The sequence below is a fragment of the Polypterus senegalus genome, chromosome 4 (genome assembly GCF_016835505.1).
Source record: "Polypterus senegalus isolate Bchr_013 chromosome 4, ASM1683550v1, whole genome shotgun sequence".
Classification (NCBI taxonomy): domain Eukaryota; kingdom Metazoa; phylum Chordata; class Cladistia; order Polypteriformes; family Polypteridae; genus Polypterus; species Polypterus senegalus.
The window spans coordinates 239,111,760-239,137,101 of NC_053157.1; the positions used below are offsets into that span (position 1 = coordinate 239,111,760).

A 25,342-nucleotide genomic window follows, 5' to 3' on the forward strand; every position below is an offset into this window, starting at 1 on the left:
GATTCACACTCAGATACAGTGATATAAATACTCCGAGTGGTGCACTGAGAGTAATATGGAAAAAGATGATCCGCTGTGGCAACACCTAACGGGAGCAACTGAAAGAAGAAGAAGAAGAAGAAGAAGAAGAAGGTGCAGTGAGGGTAACAACGCTAAAGCAGTTATGGTATTGAGAAACATTTGGCCATTCTGTGGACCATTATATTGTTACAGGTTAATTACAATCAGATGCCTTTAAGTAATAAACAATATGTGGTTAATTTTAGTGTATTCATAAAGCCGCGTCAGGGATGTGGTTCTAAAAAAGAAAGGGTAACCACACTGAAACAGTAGCACTGCTTTGACGATGGGTGCTACCAGTCTGCAAAACCGAGTGCAGAACTTGCATACGCCAGGGTATGAGTTGCCGTGGGAAAATGCGTGGCTTTACGTCAAGTTTAGGTTTGATACATCGCGATTTGGATATGGAAACGTTCTTGCACAACATTGTTGTGCGTAGGCACAATTTATAAATGAGGCCCCTGGTCTCCACCAAACCTGACCTCTTGTTTTAATATCCATGAAGGTATCATTTCCCAATGGACACTTTGGTCACTTAACTCACTGAATTGGGAAGGGTGGATGAGTGGTTGGTGTCATGGAGGAACAAATAACATAAGGCTAGTCTGTCAGTTCTGCAATTCAAATTCAAAGAGGTGGGTGCCAAGCTGAGGAGCAGAACTGACAAGGTAGTCATCTCTGAAATTCTACCTGTGCCGCGTGCCAGTCCAGGTAAGACTGAGGAGATTAGAAGGCTTAACGTGTGGCTCAAATCTTGGTGCGGGGTAGAAGGGTATAGGGGCATTGGGACTCCTTTTGGAACAGATGGGACCTGTTAGACTGTGACGGGTTACATCTGAACCGGAGTGGCACCAATGTATTGAGGAGGCATACGAGTAGGCTAGTCGAGGATTGGGGTGGTAGTAGAAATAAAAATGGATAGTAATGTAAATTCTAACCCAACATTTAAATGTAGAAGGAGTAACACATTAAGGCACACATTGCACCATTTGAGGTTGTTGCCAAGTGTGCTTTATGCTCTTAGGGTTCGGGTAAAGCGAATGAGTATGTTAGGGTGAATTTGACCATCAATTGGAATAAAACAAGAGTTAGAGTTAAGTGAACAAATAAATCAGCGTTAATCAAGTGTAAATTATTGAGTTTACAGCCAACTGAAGTCAAATAAAGGACAGCATTGAATGAATGTCTACATTAGGAAGATTAAGAGTGAAAAGTGGAATTGCTTAACAGTAAATTGGAGGAAGGCAAGGGTTATAGTTAAGAAAACAAGTAAGTCAGTGCTAATCAAGTGCAGAGTTAAGACTTTACAGTCAAATCAAGGAACAGAGTGTGCATGGATTTGTAAAGGCTGGTAAAGTAAGTGTGAAAACTGGAATAGTTTAACAATCAGTTGGTAAGTTTGTGTAAAGGAGGAGAATTACCAGAGTCTACGAAAAAAACTCGTAGATCCATCCCACCTTAAATCGCTTCTCACCTCTCCGTCGGCGTCCGTAAGTAAATAAGTCCAAATAAATAACATCTGGATGACGTATGTGCCATAAAAAGAAGTCTGACTGCATTCTCGTACCAATGCTTGCGAACTGAAGTGTCTGCGTGCACTTTTCATGGCATTAAATGTGTATTTTTTGAGCATGCCCGTGTCGCTCAAACACAGGAAGCTCTGCAGTGTGCTTGTGAGTCTCTTTTTTCTTCGGTTATAGTCTTGAATAAAAGTGCACTTGTTTTGTTATACTTTGTACATCAACATTTATATGTTACTTATATAAAAGCCCGATTGAGTGTGATTTACTTACTACCTACAGAGTACAGAACTATAGCACATCTTTATGTGAAAACAGCAGTGTCAGATGGGGAATGGGTAGGATCGTGAACGCGACTGAGAGAATGAAACTGAATAAAAAAAAAAACAAAGCTAACCTTTACAAGTATCATACATTTACACCGGCTGTTACAGACTAAAATTAAATGTATGTTTTTATTCTAAAATAGTAAAAGCAGCTGACTTCTCAAAATGGACTCATCGGGGATTGAACCCATGAGGTTTTGATTACCAGTCAACAGTTGATCCCGCTGTGCCACTGAACCGGTCATAGCAAATGCGTGTCGATGTCGCACCCTAACGCGGGTTCTTTTTCTGTAGTTATATTTTTGAATAAAAGCGCACTTGTTCTGTTATATTTATACATTTTGTGAAAGTGTTTCTTTGATATTTGGATTTCAGGCTTCACACATTATAAACTTCATGTCTACATTTTTTCAATTACTACTAAAACATGAAAAACGTTTCTGTTTTAACGATGCGTTTACATAGATTGTTGTAGACACGGAACACACATGAAATGCAAGTGTTCCAAATAACGATATAGTATTTATAAAAGGTGTCATTTTTCTTGACTTCTCACTCTAAACGACTCTAAGCAACTGACACACAGGTAAACAGACGTGAGCTGAGAAAACTGTGGGGTGGGGGATGTGATAGCAGGTTGCTTGCTGTTTGCTGTTTATCCACACATTTAAAGGACAAAAGACACTGATGGAGAGGTGCAAAGCGATTTAAGGTGGGACGGATCTACGAGTTTTTTTGTAGTCTCTGGTAATTCTAGTGTTAAGAGTTGATCGATGTCAGACTAGGGTGGGCCGATATGAATGTGTACAGTGTTCATTTCTCCTTTATTAACTTAGAGCACTGTTCTTCAATTTCGTTGTGCTTACTGATCTCTCGTACAGCAGTCCTGGTAAATGTTACTTTGTGCCACTGAGTGCAGTATCGGGTTAAGTGAGGGCTGAGTAAGCATGAAGTGGACAATTTACAGTCAAGGCGGAGTGCAACAAGGGTTCAAGTCAAGCAAAGCGAGTGTGAAAACTCAAATGATTTACTCATCAGCTTAAGTAGAACAAGGGTGAAAGTTTACATGAATATCTAAATTGGGCTGAAGTATGCATAGAGGCTCAAATTTCCATCAGGGCTCCTTTATGGGATTTGTCAAGATGGGACGGACCGAGACCTGGCACTCGTGTCACTTGTTTTGCGCTTGCTTTGCCCCCAGTAACCGGGATTCTTTTTCCCTTGATGTTTGAATCCTGTGCAACTTTTAAAGTTGTAATCATTTATAAACCAGTTTGGCGTGTGAAGTCTTTGAAGAGTGCCAGACAAAGAGAAACTGAATTTCAGATATCTAACTTTCTCAAGGCAGGAATTATCTATCATGAAATGAAAACTCCCTGAACTCACCCGAATGTTACGCCAGGCATTTTCTAACTGCTGATGCCTTGATAGCCACAGCCACACAGCACCATAAAGCTTCCCTTCCCCTCTCATCATTGGAGATCTTTTCGCTTTTCCTTGCTTTATACAGCTTATGACTTCTTGGGTGGTTTTCTAGCCTTCTGCTTTAACTCTTTAATGATTCTAACTACAGTGCTATTAGTTACCTTATTTAGGTCAGTGATCGCTGTTCTCCTCTCAACCCCATGTGTGTGTCCCCTTTCCTTTGAAAAATGTGTACTGATAGAAAGTGTTTGCCACATTCAATGCAGCAGCGTGTTACTTCCATTTCAGTCTGCTTTGAACTCTGTCACGGCATAAATACGCCTTATATAAACTTGATTGCACTTTCTTGCATTAGATTATCATTTCAGTGTTCTGTGCATTATTTGCATTGTGCTTGGTATTAGGCAAAAGATTAATCAAAGTTCAAGATGAGGCTGCAAGTAGTCATTAATTAGTTAAACTACTAACCATTATTAATTCTTTTCTTGGACATATGGCTTATTTATAGTCTGAAGCACCTGCTGCTCTCTTGTCTCTCATTCTTTACATTGCGTAGACAGAGAGCGCTGACACCTCAGCCATTCCAGCTTTGTCAAAGTGTATTTCCGTGATTATCAGAGCCTTCTTTTTGTCAGTACATCCCTCTTTATTGCATTAATTTTCCTGTCACTGGATATTGGCATGTGTCATGCAGCTCCTCTTCACTATGAACGCGTTTGTGGGTATGAAGGCTCCTTATCTGTGAGAATCGTTTCCCACATTCAGAACAACAATACGGCTTCTCGCCAGTATGTATTCTTGTGTGCTTTCGGAGACTGCTACTGTCTATGAAGCGCTTACCACATTCAGAACAGCAGTATGGCTTCTCTCCCGTATGAATTCTTTGGTGTATCTGAAAATTGCCCAGGACTGAAAATTGTTTTCCACATTCAGAGCAAGAGTGTGGCTTCTCTCCAGTGTGAATCCTTATGTGACTCTGAAGTGAATTGCTGTGTGAGAATCGTTTGCCACATACCGGACAGCAATGAGGTTTCTCCCCAGTGTGAATTCTGATGTGACTTTGCAGATGGCTTATGTGTAAAAACCTCTTTCCACATTGCGAGCAGCCATGAGGCCTCTCTCCAGTATGTATTTTTAAGTGGCTCTGAAGATTGCTAATTTGCGAAAACCTTTTACCACACTGAGGACAACAATATGGTTTTTCCCCTGTGTGAGTTCTTGAGTGGGTTTGAAGATTGCTAATGCGTGAAAATTTTTTACCACATTCAGGACAGCAATGAGGTTTCTCACCGGTATGGATTCTTATGTGACTTTGAAGATTGCTTATTTGTGAAAATCGCTTTCCACACTCAGGGCAGCAGTGAGGCTTTGCACCAGTGTGAGTTCTTGAATGGCTCTCAAGATTGCTTAACCGTGAAAATTGTTTGCCACAATCACAGCAGCAATGGGTCTTTCCTTCGGCATGAATTTTTGTGTGATTCTTAAGATTGCTTATACATGAGAATCGTTTCCCACAATCAGAACAGCAATGAGGTTGCTCACCAGTGTGACTTTTTGTGTGGTTCTGAAGGTTGCTGATGCGTGAGAATCGTTTGCCACACTCCGAACAGCAATAAGGTTTGTCTCTATTGTGGACTCGTTTGTGACTCTGAAGATGACTTATGTGTAAAAATCGCTTTCCACAATCAGAACAGCAATGTGGTTCCTCTCTGGTGTGAATTTTTGAGTGGCTCTGAAGATTGGTCATTCGGGAGAATCGTTTCCCACATTCAACACAACAGTACTTCTCCCCATTGTGAACTCTTTTGTGACTACAGAGATGGCTTTTGTGTAGGAATCCTTTCCCACATTCAGAGCAGTAATATGGCTTCTCACTTGAGTGAATCTTCTCATGATCTTTACAGTCACAAAGGTGCGTAAATTGCTTCCCACAAAGTTGGCAGGCATAAAAATTCACTGAGTTTGTACTTCCTGCTGGCCGATTGGTTCCATCTTTTCTTGTTTGTTTCACAACATTATGAGAATTACATGGGAAAGCCTTGGCATTTTCATCATGAAGTTCTTGCTGTGTTCTGCACTGAAGAGAAGTCTGAGCTGATGAAGATGGGGAGAGACTGCCAATATCTTCCAAAACTGCAAGAATAGGAGAGTTTAGTGTAAATACAATAAAGTAGTCAACACAAATATCAGTTTAAAACCACATAAGGTATTGTTGTTTACTTCAGTCCATATCACCACCGTGCTTCATGTAGCAGATGCACAGGTGCTACAAAAGCAAGCAATCCCATGTGTTACTGCTGTAACCCAACTGTACAGGAAACAAACAACATGGACGTTCTGATAACCATTCAAATCAAACCATGTCTTAGCAAATATTGTAATGTAACCACTTACAGAAATATTAAAGATACCCAAATTGACTTAACATGGGGAGTGCATGGTGACGTGATGACAGGTGTGGAGGTGGAAACACACGGAGCTTGAAAGGCTTTAGCTGAGGTGGATGGAAACGTTTGGCTTCAACCATACAAAGCCTGTCACAGCTTCCTTAAACATAAGCCTGCTGAAATGGACAGATGGAAGATATGAAAACTACCTCTGACTCCTATGAAAATGGGTGTACACTCTTTTCAAAAACGCAAGGGAATTGTAACACTCAAAGACTTCCTTTATGTATATTGTGGACCACTAGGGGGCGTACCAGCCACCCTACCCCACACAAGTTCTTTCCAGCACACACATTTATTCCAGTGGTAGAGCCCTTTCTCTTTGCTCCCCACTCCACAGCACAGTATAACCAGACAAAGGCCTTTCTTCCTCCTCTCCCAGCAAGCTTCGTCTTCCTCCTCCCGACTCTGGTTCTTTCTTGGTGGTGACTTTGCTCCTTTTAAAGGGCTCCTAGAAGGCGGTCCAGATCATAGCTGTCCTAACAGCATCATAGACCCACCGGGCAAAGTAGTGCAGTGGGGCCCCTGTTTTGATAACAAAGCAGAAACATACATAGGCATCAGAAACATTATGGGCACCTGGCTAATGCCCATCGTGCCCATACATTAAGACAGCCCTGGTCCAGGTGCCCAATGAGCTTCTTCTGGCAGCACTTCTGGGTGTTTGCAGAAGTGCTGCCAAATAGGGCTTGGCAAAGATTCAGGCGCCACAGGCCCCAGCTGGGTTGAGCTTCTATGATCATAACCGGTGGCCCCGCTAGAAGCCAAGGGAGGCTGCCCTCTGTCAGTCTGAGGAACAAACAATCTTGAAAATGCTCTCTCCCCCGGTCCTTAAATGGCCGGGGCACTCCAGTACAATATGAACTGTATAAAGTGAAGTCAGAAAATCTTCAGACCCCTTGACTTTATGTACACTTTATTAGGTTGTATATTTCATTTTAAATAGGTAAACTGGCCATCAATCTCTGCTCAACAGCCCATAATGACAAAGTGGAAACAGGTTTGGAAAATTATTAAGGATCAAAAATTGAACTCTCTCGTATACTCCTAGAAGGGTTCAGGCCATTTGCCATGGCACACCAATTTGTGTTGATGTGCCTCCTGTTTGCTTTCTTTTTTCCTGGAGACATTTTTTAGAAAGGGCCGGCACAGTGGCACAGTGGGTAGAGCTGCTGCCTCGCAGTTAGGAGACCTGGGTTCATTTCCTGGGTCCTCCCTGCATGGAGTTTGCATGTTCTCCCTGAGTCTGCATGGGTTTCCTCCCACAGTCCAAAGACATGCAGGTTAGGTGGATTGGCGATTCTAAATTGGCCCTGGTGTGTGCTTGGTGTGTGGGTGTGTCCTGCGGTGGGTTGGCACCCTGCCCAGGATTGGTTCCTGCCTTGTGCCCTGTGTTGGCTGGGATTGGCTCCAGCAGACCCCCGTGACCCTGTGTTCAGATTCAGTGGGTTGGAAAATGGATGGATGGACGTTTCTAGAACTCGAGTGGAGTCTACCTGTGGCAAACTGAACTGATCTGACATTGTTAGGATAGGGGTCCTTAGATCTGCACACTGCACTTCAGGATAAAAAACAAGCTATAAAGTCCAAGGAACTCCTTCAAATGATGGTGAGGGGACAGATGAGGGCAACTGTGGGAGGGGGGGTCAAACCGTTTCTAAAGCTTTGAGCAAGAAACAATGATAGGCTCTACAATGGCACACCCATTAGTCTGTGGTAAGATGCGGTACATTCTAATGTAATATTTTTAATTTTAGAATATTATATATTTATAATTTCTTCTTAAACAAACTTTTTGTTTATGTATTGTGGCAAGCGGCTGGGGGTGGTACTCGGCTGCGATGCCCAGAAGGAACGGAAGAAGGGCTGCGCCTCCTCCGGACCACGAGAGGGTAGCCGCCCTGGATGGTATGGGGACCACAGGAACAGAGCTTGGAAGCTCAACCCTATAGGGGCTCATGGTCACCGCCAGGGGGCGCCCAGATGCCTGAAGAGCCCTGGTGTGGTGGAAGTGCTGGGGGGGAAGAAGACCAGGGACACCCAGAGTGCACAGTCGGCACTTCTGCCACACCAGGGAGTGCCGGCAGTCATTTATTAGGAGGCACCTGGAGCACGTCCGGGAGATTATAAAAGGGGCCGCTTCCCTCCATTCGAGGGCTGGAGTCGGGAGGAAGAGAAACAGAGCTCAGGAGGAGAGGAGTGGAGGCGGATTTGAGAAAGAGAGGCATTGGAAGGGCCTGGACTTTGGGGAAGTACTGGGATTGTGTGTGTGCTTGGAATTGTAAATAATGTATAATAAACGTGTGGTGGGTGAACTATCGGTGTCCGCCTGTCTATGGCCGGGCCATGCTCCAAAGTATTTATTTCAATTATCACGATTACGTTTTCAGTTTAAGTGCAACACCATTTTGTTCTTTAGCAGCTGATTCTAGGTCAAAGCTGTTGCTAGGCTGTGTTGCTAGGGGGCGTGGCTACCAGAAGTGACACACGGTGACGTCTTTAGTGCTGCAGCTTAAAAGTTGCCAGCGTGAGCAGCAATATTGCACAAAAATTGTGGATCAAACCTTTTAGTGAGCGACTTACAAATCATTTACAACTTTTGAGCATAGTTTTTCCAAATACAAATTTCAGAGGTGATGTCAGATGAGGCTCCGGCTCCCTCTTTGGCTTGTTTCATCCCTCTCTCCTCCTCCCTTTTAAAAAATTTAGCCACATTTTTTTCCTTCTAAACACCATCGCTCTTCTAAAAAATTGACTGGAAACTCACAAAACACACATGTATCATTATATCCTCCTGTTGTGCCTATTTAAGATGGCAGCCAACCGTGAATAGAAATGATCCATCAACACATTTTCTCTCACTGTTTATCGTAGTTAGGATTTCCAGGAGCAGTTGGGATCTTTTAGAAGTTTGATGTTTTGTGATTTTCGGTTGGGTTCTTACCGAGCCCTACCACTCCCCAGACCCCAATTTGCCGTCTGCTTTTTGTGCGCTTTTCATCTACTTGTCTTGTCTGACTTAACTGTTCCTTGGTTGCTGTCTTACTATAAGTCACTTTCACGATCGCTCTAATATTTATTTACTTTTCATTTAAGCACTTACATGATTGTGGCTGCTTTCTAGATGGGTGTTTTTTGACAGCCTCCCCTGTGACTTTCTCATCACCCTCAGGTAGCTGGCTGGATCGTCGCCTTCTTTCCCTGAACGACACCGGCATGCCGACTGGAAACGCCTCATGACGGAAAAGCTTTGCCATTTTGTAGGCTTGCAGTTGAGAGGGGAAAATGGGGACCTGTTCTGAATCCTCCACTTTAACAGCAACAAATCCATCCTCTTCCTCCTCAGATTTCTCTTCTTTGCACGCTGAAATTCTCTCTTCGCTACCCTCCAACTTTACGGCGAGACTCTCCGGGGTGAGGCGGCCCGAGCCCCACTCACAATCCTCTTGTTTAACATGCTTCAGGGCATCGCATTCGGGTGAACACATGTTCAAAGGGGCGCCCTCTATGCTTCTTGTGAGTTGTCCTATTTAGAGAGACAGCCCTGGCCTCGTTACATAAGAACTGGAAACATGGCCTCCCATTTCTGTGAAGAAGAAAAAACAAAAGTTACTCCAAAAAAATTCATGGATAAATCACAGTGCTGTGAAGAACTGCTTAGCCCTGTCCTCATAGCCTCTATGTTTGTCTTCAGATCTTTAAGCACAGTGTAAGATCACGTAAGGAACACCAAAGGAGACACAGAACTCCTTTCCAAAACAGTCACACAATATATGAAAGTCATCCAGCATTTCTCACCTCCTTGCTCAACAAGCTCATTGATAATTTGAAAGCAGCCATTCCTGTTGAACCAAAGCCTCCCCACGAGAGTGTGCCACCATCACCACTAGAGCATGAGACCTCCATCAATGGAAATGCCAGAAGAGACAGGGAACAAAGCTGTTAAAATTTACCAGTCTCCAGGACACTTCAGTTTCAGGTCAGACACCGATACCGGGATCACCTTCTCCAGATTATCCTGCTCAAGTGCACACTTCCTTTGACAAGGACAAGTCTTTCAAACCATTGCCCACCACATCACACTAGCACTGCCATGTTTAATTGGAGGGCTGAGGTTATTCTTGTACAATGTCATCCAAAGAGTTTGATTTTTGACTTCTCTGTCCATGACATTAAAGGCCTGGGGATCTTCACCACCTTGAGGAAGTTGTCTCTTTGCCTTATAATTCGGTGATGTCACGCAGTATGCCTGGTGAAGTTCTGCTGGACGGCCAATTGCATTGCATGTTTTTGTCATCTGCTCTCGACTGACCTGAGTCAGATAGCTCCTCCCACAGCCCTCACCTGAACCACAGTGGAACTGGGCATACGGCTTAACATCACTGATGTATAATGCAATGCGACGACCTTCTCAACGGAGTGGAGCTCTGGAGGTCTGCAGCGAGACTCCACTGGGCCAGGTAACACTATGATTAAGGTCAGGGTTGTGGGAGGAGTTATGCGATTGATATACGTAATGACGACTGCTGAGTAAATCAAGTGATATAAACTTGCAATCCGATTGGCTGAATCCAGGAGATCTGCAGCAAGACTCCACTTGGCCAGGTAACACTATGATTAAAGTCAGGGTTCAGGGAGGAGTTGCTTGAAAATTGTCACTACATAGTGGAGTCACATAAGCCAAGTAATATAAATGTGCAATGCAATTGGCTGAATCCAGGAGCTCTGGAGATCTGCGGCGAGACTCCACTGGCCAGGTAACTCTATGATTAAATCGCATAACTCCTCCCTGAACCCTGATCTTAAACACATGATGATGACCGTCGAGTAAACCAAGTGATATAAACGTGCAATCCGATTGGTTGTTCAGCTGTGCTCCAGGAGCTCTGGAGCGAGACTCCACTGGGCCAGGTAACACTATGATTAAGGTCAGGGTTGTGATATACATAATGACTAGTGTCGAGTAAACCAAGTGATATAAACTTGCAATCCGATTGGCTGAATCCAGGAGCTCTGGAGGTCTGCAGAGAGACTGTTTTGATTTGGGAAAATGGTTCAAGGAGTTCCTTGGAATAAGTGGGCAAAAATCAGAGAGAATTTACTTATTACACAAACTTATGCTTAATGCAGTGACAATATTAATTATAGCAGCATTCAAATACATATAATGCAGTAACAATAGATTATAGAGACAAATATATATATACTTATGCTTGAGGTAGTGACAATAAACATACAAAAACAAAGCTATGCTTACAGTAATATCAAAAGACCCAGAGCCATCATCCTAGACCAGTAGACTGAGGGGGCCCGCTTGTCAGTCTCGTCAGAGGACCAACTCATTAGCCTACTCAAAGGTACTGGGCGGTGCCCGCATTCCCCACGGTTGAGCCTCCAAAGAAACTGAGGATGAAACCTTCCCTTATATACTAATTGAGCGTCCTTGCCCAAAGCGGCTTACGTGCAAGCAGTGTATACAGAAGTGATCAGTTTCAGCACACACACCCTTCCACGGGATGCGGTGTTGTTTTTCACTTGATCCTGATGGAGACGGCGTCTAGTACCAGAAGGCACACAAAAATAAGAGTTGCGTAGTGAAGCCCCTTGAAGTGAAAAACAAGTCAGTATAACCCTTTGGCCATCTTCCCAGTACATTCCTTCTTGAAGCTGGTCTTTGCACTGAGCGATCAACGCCCATCTGCTCTCTTTATTTCACCTTTGCTTTTTGCAGAGAAAAACCCTTCCATTACAGAGACTCAAAAATCTCAAGTGATTACTTTCTTTCCGGGAACACCAAGGAATAGTTTGACTGGGGATTCATCTTTGGCTCGCCCTTCAGCAAGAGAGCAGACTGCTGAGATTCCCTTGTGTTTATGCGACTCGAACAGGTTTCATAATTTCGCCGAGATTTTACCGTGTGAACACCTGCACAACATAGAATCTGTTTTTCAACGATGTCCCCACAACATTTTGGCATCCATTCATTCCCATCTTTAAATGTGTCCTTCATTCCCTCAACGTTTTCATCAAGATCATTTTATGTAAAAAATTTGCAGGTTTAAAAAATGGGTGACACACTTATAAAACAAAACAGCAGCAATTTACGCTAAGAGGAAAAAGTGGGAATTTCACAAAAAAAAAGACAAAAAAAAAAGATTGCCATGGAGATTGGCATTCTGCATTCCCAGCAGGTAGAAATCATTGACCTTTAATCCAATTCCATGATAATGAAATCCCTGATATGACGATGTTTCAAAGTCTGGAGCCCATTGTTCTACCAGAATGTGACGAGTATTTATGAAGAGGTGCGTATCTTATTGCCCTTTTATATTCCCCTAGAATGCCCAGTCTTGAAGTTTAGCAGACTGGCATTTCCCTAATTATATGTGACAAATGAAATGTAATTTGATTTGCAACCGGGGCTTACTGCAGCAGAATTTGAAAAGTATTCCGGAACATTCTTAAGAGGCTGTAAGAGGAAAACGGGCATCTCGGCCGGACCAGCAGATGTTTTATTACCCAGGTGTCAGTACAACGACACAAACAAAGTCTCCCCGCATAGACGCACTCCGCTCTCGAATGATGGGAATGTCTTGGTGACACCTTTCACCATGTGCGTCACCGACGGTGCCGAGGTTGGCTGGGAAAAAGTCCAAGAGGGAATGAAGCAAACGTGACAGGTTGCGGTTCATCGACTTGTGTGCCCAGAGCTGACTATCAATTGAAACGACTGTAGATTGGTGACCCATAAAGTTAGAAACGACATTCCTGAAAGTGGTCCACGTTCGGCACCCAGCAGGAGGCCATCATCACCTCTTGGATCTGTGGGCCAAAAAAAATGGCTTCTTTTATCCTGGCATCGCTGATCCATTCATTGGCACGGACAGGGGGCGAGTATGCAAAGGCTTCACTTTGTTTGTTCATTAGCCCAAGTAGGAAGAAATGTGCTCTTCAGATCAACCAGTGGGTCACACCTAACATTCTTCTGCCCTGGTGCCAATTTCTCATGAGGTGGCCAGTCCTTTATCTAGTAATGTGAATCTCAGAGCTCGGCCGTCCCACGCGCAAAGAAGACAATGGTGCTTGGTGGATCCAAGCTGCAGACCACCTTCAGCTTGCCACATATATTCCGGGGGTACCTGGAGTAATGTATAGGAACGGTGCTAGCGCAGGATGGAGAATTAGATGCTGAGATAACCCACTTGAGTACTGAAGGGGTTTCGGCAGCAGTTGCACGTCCACAAATGGTTCCCTCATATGAACCGACAGGTCCGACAGGTATGGAGGGGTAGATATTGCCATCGTGCGGCACAACAGCTTTCAAACATAACATTGCCGAGTCCATAAAGAGTCGCCATTCTGTTGGATCACGTTCACACCCCAGAGCAGAAAGTGAGCCGCCGCAGTCACTGCAAAAGCTCAGATTGTCCAATTGTCCCAAGAAGTTTGTCAAATCTTCACGACGGCGGTGAAATACCTGGTGACAGCAGGATCCATCCTAATTTCAAATCGGTGACGAGACCATTGAGTGATCGCTGGCTTCCTTCTGCCTTGGCTAATTCATCTCTGCCTCCTTGTCCTCGTCCCAAACCTCTGGTGGTTTTGGAACAGGGAGACTTTCGTCGTATGGCCCTGGTCTCATTGCAGAGGTCAAGGTACCAAGTAAAATGTCCTGATCTTGGAAGAAAATCCTGAGACATTCATCATGCAGAAGTAACAATCAGTCACGTGATCCTTCTGTGCTCTCCGTATCACTGGGATGGCAAATGAACGGCCGCACACCCTTCAGCCGAGCTCACAGACTGCAAGCGCAAGATGCACAACATACGGCGGGGAAAATAAGGAATGAACGCATCAACGGTTTTTCTCAGTCAATCTATTTCTAATGGGGCTGTTGACATGAAATTTTCACCCGATGTCGGGAACAACCCAAGTAATCCACACATGCAAAGAACTCAAAAAATCACAGATAAGTGATGTGTAATAAAGTGGAATGACACAGCGACTAGGAATTGAACACGTGAAGAAAAGGAGGTGCAGAAAGACCTGGAAAGTCAAGAAAGCAGCTGACGTCTGTCACTCCTGAGAGCCCCCTGTCAGTGCCAAAGAATCTCAACTGCTTTAGTCCTCATTGATGGCTTCTCATTCCCAAGAGTCTCATGATGGGTAAAAGCACAGAGCTCTCTCAAGACCTTCACAAACTCACCGATGGCATCGGTGACAGACGGACTTCCAAATGTTCAGGTGAGCACCACGGGGGCCGTGATCTGCAAGTGGAAAGAACATCAGGTCACCATAAACTGGCCACGACCAGCTGCTCCTCGCAAGACTTTCTGCCCAAAGAAGAATCAGAAGAGCTGAGGACCACTCAGTGAGAGCTTCAGAAAGACCTGGAATGAGCAGGTCCAGCAAGCGATGCACTCCACCACCATGGCCTCTACGCACGCTCACCACGCTGAAGAAAAAACTTGTTGAAAGTTTGCTGCACCACATTTGGAAAAGCCAATGAAATAACTGGGAGAGTAGAGTCTGGTCAGAGGAGACCACAATGGAACTCTTTGGATGTCACTGCAAACACCATGTTGGGAGGAGAAATGGTGCTGAACATCATCATCATCACCCCAAAAAACACCACAGCAACAGTGAAGTCTGGAGGTGGGAACATCATGGTGGGGGGAAGGGGGGTAGACTTTGTGGAATTGAAGGATGAATGGATAAATGTAGCGGGACATTCTGGATAAGAATCTGATGCCATTTACCAGGATGCTGGACATTTCAGCAAGACGAGGATCTCAAACACACAGCCAAGGAAACTCTCAGCTGGTTTCAGAAAATCAAGAAGCTGCTAGAATGGCCCAGTCAGTCAATAACCTGACTTGAATCCAATTAGAAAGAACTGAAGTTCAAAGTTCATAGACGAGGACCACCAGAACCTTCCAGATTTGTAGACAGTTTGGGCCAAAATCCCACCTGAGCAATGCGTGCGACTCATTTCTCCATCAAGGAGGCGTCTTGAAGCTGCCATCACCAACAAAAGCTTTCACGAAGAATTAAATTTCAGTCAGCGTGCTCAATACTCAGTCCCTGTGTCATCCCACTTTATTACACATCTGTGGACTATGCCCGGCAGTTTATCCCAGCCAAGTCCCCCAAGCCGCCAAACGGAGCCCGCCCTGCAATGTGGAGATGCCCCGAATTCCAGCAGGGCATCATGGACTTTGGAGTTGTAGTGCACAGCCCTGCCGGATAACGTCGGGGCCACCAGGGGATGCTGCAGGGAGACACAGAGACATTGGCTTTTCCTACAGCCCGGAAGTACTTGCCGGTAATGAGGACGGAAGGAATAAAGTGCTTCCGGGCTGACAAAGAAAGAAGAGTTTTGATTTGACCTGGAAGTGCTAGAAAGTCACATGGACTGCAGGTCAAGGAGCACTTCCGGGTCGTGGACTATAAAAAGGACAATGAAACACCAGAGCGTTGTGCTGAGCTGGGTGGTAGGAGGGCAACGCGTCAGGGAGTGGAGGATTGTATTATTATTAAGTATTGTATTGGTTTATGAATATTGTGGAGGAGAGGGTGCATTGTGTACTTTATTGTCCTAATAAATCAAGTATTTGGACTTTTACCTGGTGTCTGACGAGTGGCCTGAGGGTTCAAGGGGTCAAGAGAGACCCAATCTGTCACAACATCACTTATTGGTTTGGATTTCTTTGTATGTGTGGATTACTTGGGTTGTTGTCCGGTGAATATTTCATGTCAACAGCTCCATTAGAAAAATACTGACGGAGAAAACCGTTGTCAGCGCTTATTTTCCCCTGCTGTATAAGAGGAGCCCACTCTTGGTCCTGGTCACCAGTTTTCCACCTGAAGTGTAACTCGTACGCCTCCTTTTGCGAGTGCCGTCATTCTCCGTTTTTGATGCGCTTTCAAAGTGAACTCGCCACAAAAGGCGTCACGGCGATCGCGACACTTGGCGCGACAATGCAGAAGTTAAATGAAATTAAATCCACGGCCCTTGAACTCAGCCGTTTTATTTCTAATGTCGTACCCATTGACACCGGCGTCACTTAGAAAGAGTGCGGCTGCCACTCACTGCTACTGCTGGGTACACACGGGGCTGTGTTGCCATGGAAACAAGCCACCGCACGACTGAGTGCGCCCGAGCACACGCGGTCGGACGGATTTTCTTGCAGTATTTCAGCTTAGCGATGTCTCTGGTACAAACTGCATCGGTTACGGCGGTAACATATCATGATTTTGAACCCAAGAAGATTAGGGGCTAAACCTGAGCATCCATGACTGGGCAAAACACCCCGATCTGAAAAATGTTGTAATTTACCTTATAAAATTTGTCGTTTCTCAAAACCCTTTGCACGATGGGAAATATTTGCAATAATTTCTATGATCAACATCACCAAAAACTTTATCTGGCACACAGGAAATTATAAAGGAAACAAAAACCTTGAAAACCAGAGAATTCATTAATAAATGTATAGGGACAGTGGTAGCCCAGAATGGAGAATCAAATGCTGACAAAACCCACAGAGTGCAGAGTGGATGGATCAGCTGGAAGATGGGATCGGGAGGATCGTGTGATCGAAGGGTAAAAGTATGGATTTTAAGACAGCAGTGAGACCACCAATGATGTGTGAAGTCGAGACACGGGCACTGAAGGGAGCACAGCAGGAGAAGAGGTTGGACTGGCAGAAATGAGAAGGTGGAGACGTTATAAATAAATAAATAAATAAATAAATAAAAGACAGAATAAGAAATGAGATGCACAGAAAAAGTGGGAGGGACGCCTGAGAAAGTACCGGAAAGTAGGCTGATGTGGTGTGATGAGGAGAGACGAGGAAGATGTGGGCAGAGCAGTGATGGACATGAGACAGAGAAAGTGTGGGAGGCTGACATGGAGGTGGATGGAGAAGATCGGAGGAGGGAAAAGGGTCCGAGTGAGGAGGGGGTGCAGGACCGTGCTTCATGGAGAAGGATGATCAACTACGCAGAAGTGGGAAAAGACGAAGAAGCATAGAGTATATATAACTACATATACCCAACAGTGTGGCTAGCCAGGAGAAATAGCCATTTCATTACTAATAACATGAAGATTTAAAAGCCCATTACTTAAAATGAATTCTCTTGATTAAAGGTGACAGAAAGCATTTGATAAGGAGCCACATGAGAGGTTGGGCATCAAATTAAAAGAAGTGGCAGTTCAGGGTGATGTTTTTAGATGGCTGCAGAATTGGCTCAGACACAGGAAGCAGAGGGTGATGGTGCGAGGAACCAAATCAGAATTGGGTGATGTTAAGAGTGCTGACCAGCAGGGGTCAGTGTTAGGGCCACTGCTATTTTTAATATCTATGAATGATTTAGATAGGAATAGATAGATAGATAGATAGATAGATAGATAGATAGATAGATAGATAGATAGATAGATAGATAGATAGATAGATAGATAGATAGATAGATAGATAGATAGATAGATATAAGGAACAAGCTGGTTAAGTTTGCAGATGATACCAAGATAGGTGGATTAGCAGATAATTTGGAATCCATCATATCATCACAGAAGGACTTGGACAGCAGAAAGGCTTGGGCAGATTTGTGGCAGATGAAATTTAATGTCAGTAAATGTAAACACATAGAAAGTAAAAATGTGAGGTTTGAATACACAATAGGTGGTCTGAAAATCGAGAGTACACCTCATGAGTAGGATTTAGGAGTCATAGTGGACTCTAAGCTATCAACTTCCCGCCATTGTTCAGACGCCATTAAGAAGGCTAACAGAATGTCAGGTTATATAGCGCCATGATGTGTGGAGTACAAGTCACAGGAGGTTCAGCTCAACCTTTATAACACACTGGTGAGGTCTCATCTGGAGTCCTGTGTGCAATTTTGGTCTCCAGGCTACAAAAAGGACATAGCAGCACTAGAGAAGGTCCAGAGAAGAGCGACTAGGCTGATTCAGGGCTACAGGGGATGAACAAAGAGGAATGACAGAAGGAGATTAAGAGGAGACTTGATTGGAGTGTTTAAAATGATGAAGTGAATTAGACCAGTGGATCCAGACAGTGACTTTAAAATGAGTTCATCAAGAACACAGAGACACAGTTGGAAACTTGTTAAGGGGAAATTTTGCACAAACATTAGGAAGTTTTTCTTTACATAAAGAACGATAGACACTTGGAATAAGAGACCAAGTAGCGTGATGGACAGGAGGACTTTAGGGACTTTCAAAACTTGACGCAATGTTTATTTTGGAAGAAATAAGTAGATAGGACTGACAAGCTTTGTTGGGCTGAATGGCCTGTTCTTGTCTAGAGAGTTCTAATGTTCTAAAAAAGAAAAACACAGCAGCAGAGATGACAAACATTTACCACATACGTGAAGCACAACATAGGCTGTGACTGACTCGGCTGTGCTCTGAAATGAAACCTCAAAAATTCCTCCTATCTTGATTCAATGATGTTTTACAAACTTTTTTTTTTTTTTTTGGTATTATCAATAACTAATAGTTAATACACTGTGGCAGATGGAAGGACTTGGGGACAGGGCAGGTTCACGGTAACCCCCCCGCCCAACCCCAGGGACTGCATCAGGGCCACGAGCTTGGAGCCTGGAAGCTCAACCCTGCTGGGGCCTGTGACCACCGCCAAGGGGGTGCCCAGACAGTCCCAGAGCCCTTGACCGAAGTACTTCCGCCACACCCGGGAGTGCAGCCGGAAGAGAATTAGCGTGCATGATAAAGGAGGCCACCTCACTCCATTCGAGGAGGTGGGGAACACACCTTGCGTGGAGGCGGCAAAGAATAGAGAAAAAAACAAGTGAGGGAGAAAGAAAGTAAAAGAAGAAGAAAGAGAAGGGACTGAGCATTCTTGTGCTGTTTGATTGTGTACTGTGCTCTGAAGTGGGGAGGTGGGGAATAGAGCTGCCCCTTGAGGAAATAAGTCCAAAGGCAGCAAGCAGTTTGTGTCTCTGTGCCCATCTGCTTTCACGTTTGGGGAGCTGTACATCAGCACTTAAAACACTAAACGCTTGGCTGTGAACGGCACTTGCCGTTGCATCAATGTATTTTCTGCTGTGAAACTCTCAATGACTGCAGTTTAACACATTTTTGAAAAACACGGGGGTGTGGGTGTTTGGTTGTAAACAGGCACCTAAATAACCTAATACCCTGTTCAAAACTCCGCGCTCCACAGATTCCTCAATCTTTCCTTCTTCCAAATCTGTACAATTGTCGTCGGGCATTCTTTATTTCTGAAACCCTAAACCCACGTCGCATTCACATATTGATGCACCGTGACTTGTTTCGATTATCAGATCGACCGACACCCCCACCCCCTCGTGCGGTGTGAATTTGTGAGCAGACAGCACTCTCCACTGGAGCACAAGGTAAACTGAACAGCTGATAGATAGATAGATAGATAGATAGATAGATAGATAGATAGATAGATAGATAGATAGATAGATAGATAGAATAAAACGGACAGGCAGCTGTCTGGTTGTCCCTGCTGCCTTCTCGCAACTGACTGGTCAGCAGAGACGCTTGGCGGAAGGCCCGCCCGGATCGTCCTGATTGGTCAGAATAACAGAACATCTGGCGAGTGTCCGCCCGACCGCACTTTGCTGCTTCGCTGTCTCTACCCTGTTTGCTGTTGATCTTTTTTCTGATGCCTTCAATTTATTCCTCCGCCGCCCTCCTTTCCATCCTCTAATAATTTCCGCGCCACTTCCTTTTTAACACCTCAATTCGCAGGACTCCGCGCTGCACTCCAGTCTGCGCTTTTCTCTCTCACTCCCTCTTCCCAGCACACTTACCGGGATTACTGTCCGCCGCTGTGTTTTTCTGTCTCTCTCTTCTTTCTCTCCAGTGCGGTTCCGGTTCGGTCGAGGAATGTCTGAACACGTGCCTCACACTCGCAGAACCAAACAAAGAGAAACGTGAAACGTCAGTCACGCGCGACTCCGTGAGCAACGGACTTGAAGATTGTATTGCGGGACTTGGTCGATGGATGCACAGCCGTCGATTTAGTACTGCCGTCTAAGGTATGGAGGGGGAACTGTCAGACCCATCGCTTACATTGAGCCCACAAGGCTTTTCAGATGCATTTAATTAAAATATTATTGGCATCCATGCTACTTCTTCTTCTTCTTTTTTAAATTCTGTATATACAAAAATGTAACAATGTAAAACCTGATATTGGTTATAGAATTGTCTTTGTCATATACTTATGGATAGACAGATAGATCTAAAGGCAGTATATAATAGATAGATAGATAGATCTGAAAGGCAGTATATAATAGATAGATCTGAAAGGCAGTATATAATAGATAGATCTGAAAGGCAGTATATAATAGATAGATAGATTTAAAGGCAGTATATAATAGATAGATCTGAAAGGCAGTATATAATAGATAGATCTGAAAGGCAGTATATAATAGATAGATAGATAGATCTAAAGGCAGTATATAATAGACAGAAACAACTTTATTTGTTCCAATGAGGAAATTCTCCTCAATAAATGAAAGCAAAAGTAGATCTAGAGCAGGAACGTTTTACTTATAGACAATTGTGTGTAGCATGTTCAAGTTTAAGCCTCTCCAGTGACCTGATATTATTATTATTATTATTATTATTATTATTATTGCTTATTACTTGGCTGACTCCTTTATCCATGGTGACTTAAAACATTTGACATGCAATTAGCTCAATTTCATTTGTTTGTTAAGTTAAACAAATACATAAATACATCAATATTATAAGAAACAGATACACAGAAGATTTACAAAAGAGACGCTGCTGACTGGGTTCTGAGCAAGATGAAAAGAGCAGGCCCAACCCCAGTGAGAAATTACAAAGACATATTGCCTTTAGTGTTAAGGAGCTCCCATAGTGTTTCTTGACACACTTCTGATAAATTATTTGTTGTCAGAAAGTTCTCAGTGTAGGTGTGTCATGGAGAGAAATGTTGAAAATTTTAAATGTGAGATCGTGGGTCGATAATTAGAGGCAGCATATAGTTCAATCAGTGGCATCGCTGTGTCCTTTGCCTGTCCAGTTTTACTACCAGCTGTGCTTCAAGTGTCCCATTTGGAGTCAATGACAACTTGATCCAGAAGCTCCACTGATGTGTGCACACCAATGCCAATGAAGCTTTTATGTTAGGACACTCTCTGATTAGGGGAGCCAAGCAGGTCCACTCCAGGGGTGTCATGCATAATGCTGTTTGTAGAATTCAAACTAAAACATGCTGTAAGGACAAAAGCGGAAATGTTTGTACTTGCAAAAAAAATCCAAATGCATAAATCTGTGTGTTCACCAACTTCCACATTCTTCCACTCCATAAATCCCAGTCAGCGTGAAAAGTAACACACGTGCACACGCCTTCTGCCCCACCACAACTCCTCCCAGAATTACGCCTCTTTGAATATTCAAATCAATATAAATCGGCCTTAAGCTGAGCCTTCTGTGAAAAGACAATGGGAAAAGCACGGGAAAATAGAAGAATTTCAGAGAATACCAAGTGGAGGCAAAGAAAAGCGTACTATTTGTTGGTTTAAACAGTGCAATTAACAAGAAAAGGAAGTTGATCGAGTGACATAGCATGGTGGAGAAACTCGAAAGCTCAAGTTCAAGTCGCACAGTGCCCGAAAGAAAAAAGAAGTTGTCATATATCAAAGTTGCCGTGAAAAGGCGAGTCGTAGCCCACCGTCTCAGTGTCATATGAAAGATCATTAGGATACAGAGAAAAAAAAAAATAGGCACACAGTGGGGAAAAAAGCACTAAATGTCAACTTTAATCTCGAAGTTTGCACTTTAATCACATAGTTTATTTTGTCATTAATGTAGAACATCATAAACTTCATCTTAAAATCGTTTAATTAACCAGTTTCTCAAATCACATCGTAATTAAAGCAGCACGTTAAATGCTTTGTTTTGTATTTGATCTTCTATGTGCTCTATGTGTGTGAATCACTACTTGCTTCTTAAACCGGCTTTCTTCCTCCAACTGGACACAGAATCCATTACATTTGTGATATTACAGCTCTCTGAATAATTAAAATACTGAGATGTATACGTGATATTTTCAGGATGATAGGAGTTAAATCAGGTTATTAAACATGGGAACACAATGGTGCAGTGATTGTTCATGTCTCACACAAGATGCTTGCTGCGCCGTGTGTGACCTCTGATGAAATACTTTATTGTATCAGTCCTGTCTCTTTCAAACGTACTAACCTCCAATTCCTGTCCTTACTTTTCTTTCTCCAAATACTCAATTGCCACACAATCAGCTCTGTAATAGACGTTAAGCCATCTGTAAATCTTAGAACACCAATTCTTCAATACTTTTAAGGAACTTTGAAATATCTTCGTAGTACGTGTTTAATTATTCTGTCCATCTGTCTATACAGTGTCATGCCAGCACAAGCAAGAATACAGCACAAGGCAGGAACAATACGTGAACAGAGCGCCAACGACTCGCTATTGCTGTGCCACTGTGTACTCCATCCATCCATTTACAACCCCGCTGAATCCGAACACAGGGTCACGGGGGTCTGCTGGAGCCAATCCCAGCCAACACAGGGCACAAGGCAGGAACCAATCCTTGGCAGGGTGCCAACCCACCGCAGGACACACTCAAACAATTTGGAATCGCCAATCCACCTAACCAGCATGTCTTTAGACGGTGGGAGGAAACCCACGCAGACACGGGGAGAACATGCAAACTCCACGCAGGATGGACCCGGGAAGTGAACCCAGGTCTCCTAACTGCGAGGCAGCAGTGCTATCACTGCGCCACCGTGCTGCCCTACTGTGTACTCAGATGTTTAATTATTAACAATATAGATTATTTAAATGAAGTTAAAGTTTGATCTGCATAATATAATAAACATTTCATCTTAAAAATGATTTTGTCATCATATATATATGCGCGCTTTATAAAGTGGCGCAGGTTGTGTAATGTTATAACTGTAGTTCAAGTTTCCAGTGAGGTGATTGTACTTATAAGTCCAGACAGTTCTACAAAGAGCACTTGATGGACTGATTGAGTGAGTTTAGAGTTCTTGAGATGAAACAGTTTCTGATCTGCGATGTCCGTACAGGAAAGGCTCTGAAGTGTTTGTCATATGAGAGCAGTTCAATAGACAGCATGGCTGAGGCAGCGTGTGCTTGATGCTGTATCCTGATGATTCTCTTTCTGATCAGCTGCTGCTGTGATTCACACTCAGATACAGTGATAGAAATACTCTAAATGGTGCAGTGAGAGTAATTTGGAAAAAGATGATCCGCTGTGGCAACTCCTAACGGGAGGAGCTGAAAGAAGAAGGAGAAGTGAGAGTAACAACGCTAAAGCAGCTCTGGTATTTAGAATAGTTTGACCATTCCCTGGACCATTATATTGTTACTGGTTAATTACAATCAGAAGCCTTAAACTAATCAACAATATGCGGTTAATTTCAGTATATTTATAAAGCCGTGTCAGGGATATGGAACTTTAAAAGAAAGGGAAACCACACTGGAACAGTAGCCCTGCTTTGATGCTGGGTGCTGCCAGTCTGCAAAACCGAGTGGAGAACTTGTGTAAGCCAGGATTGGAGCTATCGTGAAAATGCGTTTGCCTTTTTTATGCCTATGCCGTTTCTACATGAGGCCCCAGGTCTATGCTTAGTCAGACTTTTCTTTTTATCCCACTTCTAACACCAATGAAGCACCTGTGTTCAGGGCCAGAATGGATCATTTTCTCCTTTGATGGCTTTTATAGATGGCTATAGGACTATCTATCTATCTTATCTATCTATCTATACTGTATATATATATATATATATATATATATATATATATATATATATTGTAAGGGATGGCCGGCAGTTTATCTCAGCTGCGACGCCCCAATAATGTAAGGATGGGGGAGGGCAGCTTATCAAGGACACTGCCTCCCCCAACATGTCAGACGTTAGCTTCCCTGGACTGCAGTGGTGCCCCAGATGCCTGCAGGGTACTATGGGACTTGGAGTTCGGCAGCACAGCCCTGCTGGGTATCATGAGTGCTGCCAAGGGATGCTGTGGGACATTGGTGGGAGAACATATTCTCACCTAGCCTGGAAGTACTAATGGACTATGACAACAGAAGCCCCAAAGTACTTTCGCGCTGATTAAAACCTGAATTCTCCTGCTGACCCGGAAGTGCTGGCAAGTCACGTGTGAGGAAGAACAGAAACACTTCCAGGTTAAGGACAATTTAAACAACAACAACAACAACATTTATTTATATAGCACATTTTCATACAAATGATCTATGAATGGACCAGTTTAAAGGACTGGTGGGGACCCAGCAGGCGAACTGGAGTCAGGAGGAGTGTGACAGAGCTTGCTGGGAGGTGTGCAGGAGAGATTACTGTGGTTATATATTGTGTTTATTGTGGCTGTGGTGCTTTGGAGTCACAGTTTGAAAAGAAGAAGGCAATTAAACTACTTCATACTGTGGGTGACTTACTCCTGGGTGTCACAACTTCTCCATGCTGTTACAATATTTATGTTTTTCTTAAGGTTCTTGAACTAAGCATTTCGCTACAACTTCCCCTTTGTGTTTAACTGTAGGTGACAAATAAAATGTGGTTTGACTTGACTTGATAGTCACCTATTGACTTCTAGGGTTTTCTGGTAGAAAGGGTAACTTGGCACACTCTGGCAGCAGCCCATCTAGGGGTGTAGGCAGTAAAGAAGGCACCATCTCAGGACACAGAGGCAGCATATTGTCAAAATATCGCCCCCTTCTGGGAATGTGGGGAAAGGAATCTTCTCTCTTAGATGCAAGAGATTCATTGAGTGCAGCAGAAATAGTAACAGAAGACCCCAAGGCAGTTCGGCAGATGAAGATCAGGTATGTGGGGGGATGTTGGGGTCAGGGGGAGTCTCTTGAAAGTTTGTGTTTCAAGTGACTGAAAAATATTGGAGCGGATGGGTCTAAACTCTGTTATTATTCCCTTTTCTCCTTAGTGCTATTAGCCCCTTAGACAGAGGTGTAAATATTCATCTTTTAGTTTGTCCCTCACATGAAAATGTCACGTAATTATGAAGCAGTGGTGGTTTACAAAGACTGCTGTAATGGAGATACATTACCCCTCAAGAAGTGCACATTTAAATGTTATTTTAGTATAGAAAATTGCCGCATATACTACCAAGTACATTTATTTCAGTAGTTTGAATGAGCACATGAATATCATAAGATCCAAACGATCACACATAAAGTTCTTAGCCTGTCCGATTGAATGATGCGATTAACTCGGCCGTCTCCTCGGGCGTCCTCCGCAGACTCGAGCTCACGGCGGATGTAATTTTTGAAATTCGAAGCTCCGCAACTTTAGCGTCAATGGCTTCAGCGGACTTCGTCTGCCCATCTCAATGCCATCAAACTTTCTCTTTTTCCCTTCCACGTTTCCACTGCATATTAATAGAGGTGCTGCCAAGGGGGTTTCTGGGAAGTGTAGTGTGGAGTTGATCATAGTTACATCTTACTGCGCAGGCGCTAGTTTTGAGCTCGTTGAAGGCCCATTG

General features: G+C 43.7%; 1 protein-coding gene across 1 annotated transcript; it reads right to left on the reverse strand.

Annotated features, from left to right (window-relative positions):
- Positions 1-2,627: 2,627 nt before the first annotated feature.
- Positions 2,628-19,821, reverse strand: LOC120528228 (gastrula zinc finger protein XlCGF57.1-like). The gene is made up of 3 exons (XM_039752338.1): positions 19,600-19,821; positions 8,882-9,364; positions 2,628-5,464 (listed from the first exon to the last, which is right to left on the reverse strand). The coding sequence occupies exons 2-3, from the start codon at positions 9,264-9,266 to the stop codon at positions 3,978-3,980; spliced, it is 1,872 nt and encodes a 623-aa protein (XP_039608272.1). The 5' UTR covers positions 9,267-9,364; positions 19,600-19,821; the 3' UTR covers positions 2,628-3,977.
- Between the last annotated feature and the right edge of the window lie 5,521 nt (positions 19,822-25,342).

Coding starts and splice junctions, on each gene's coding strand:
- LOC120528228 (XM_039752338.1), bottom strand. CDS start 9,266: ATGTGTTCACCCGAATGCGATGCCCTGAAGCATGTTAAACAAGAGGAT. Junction 5,465..8,881: donor TAGAAAGCAGCCACAATCAT/GTAAGTGCTTAA, acceptor CTATTCTTGCAG/TTTTGGAAGATATTGGCAGT.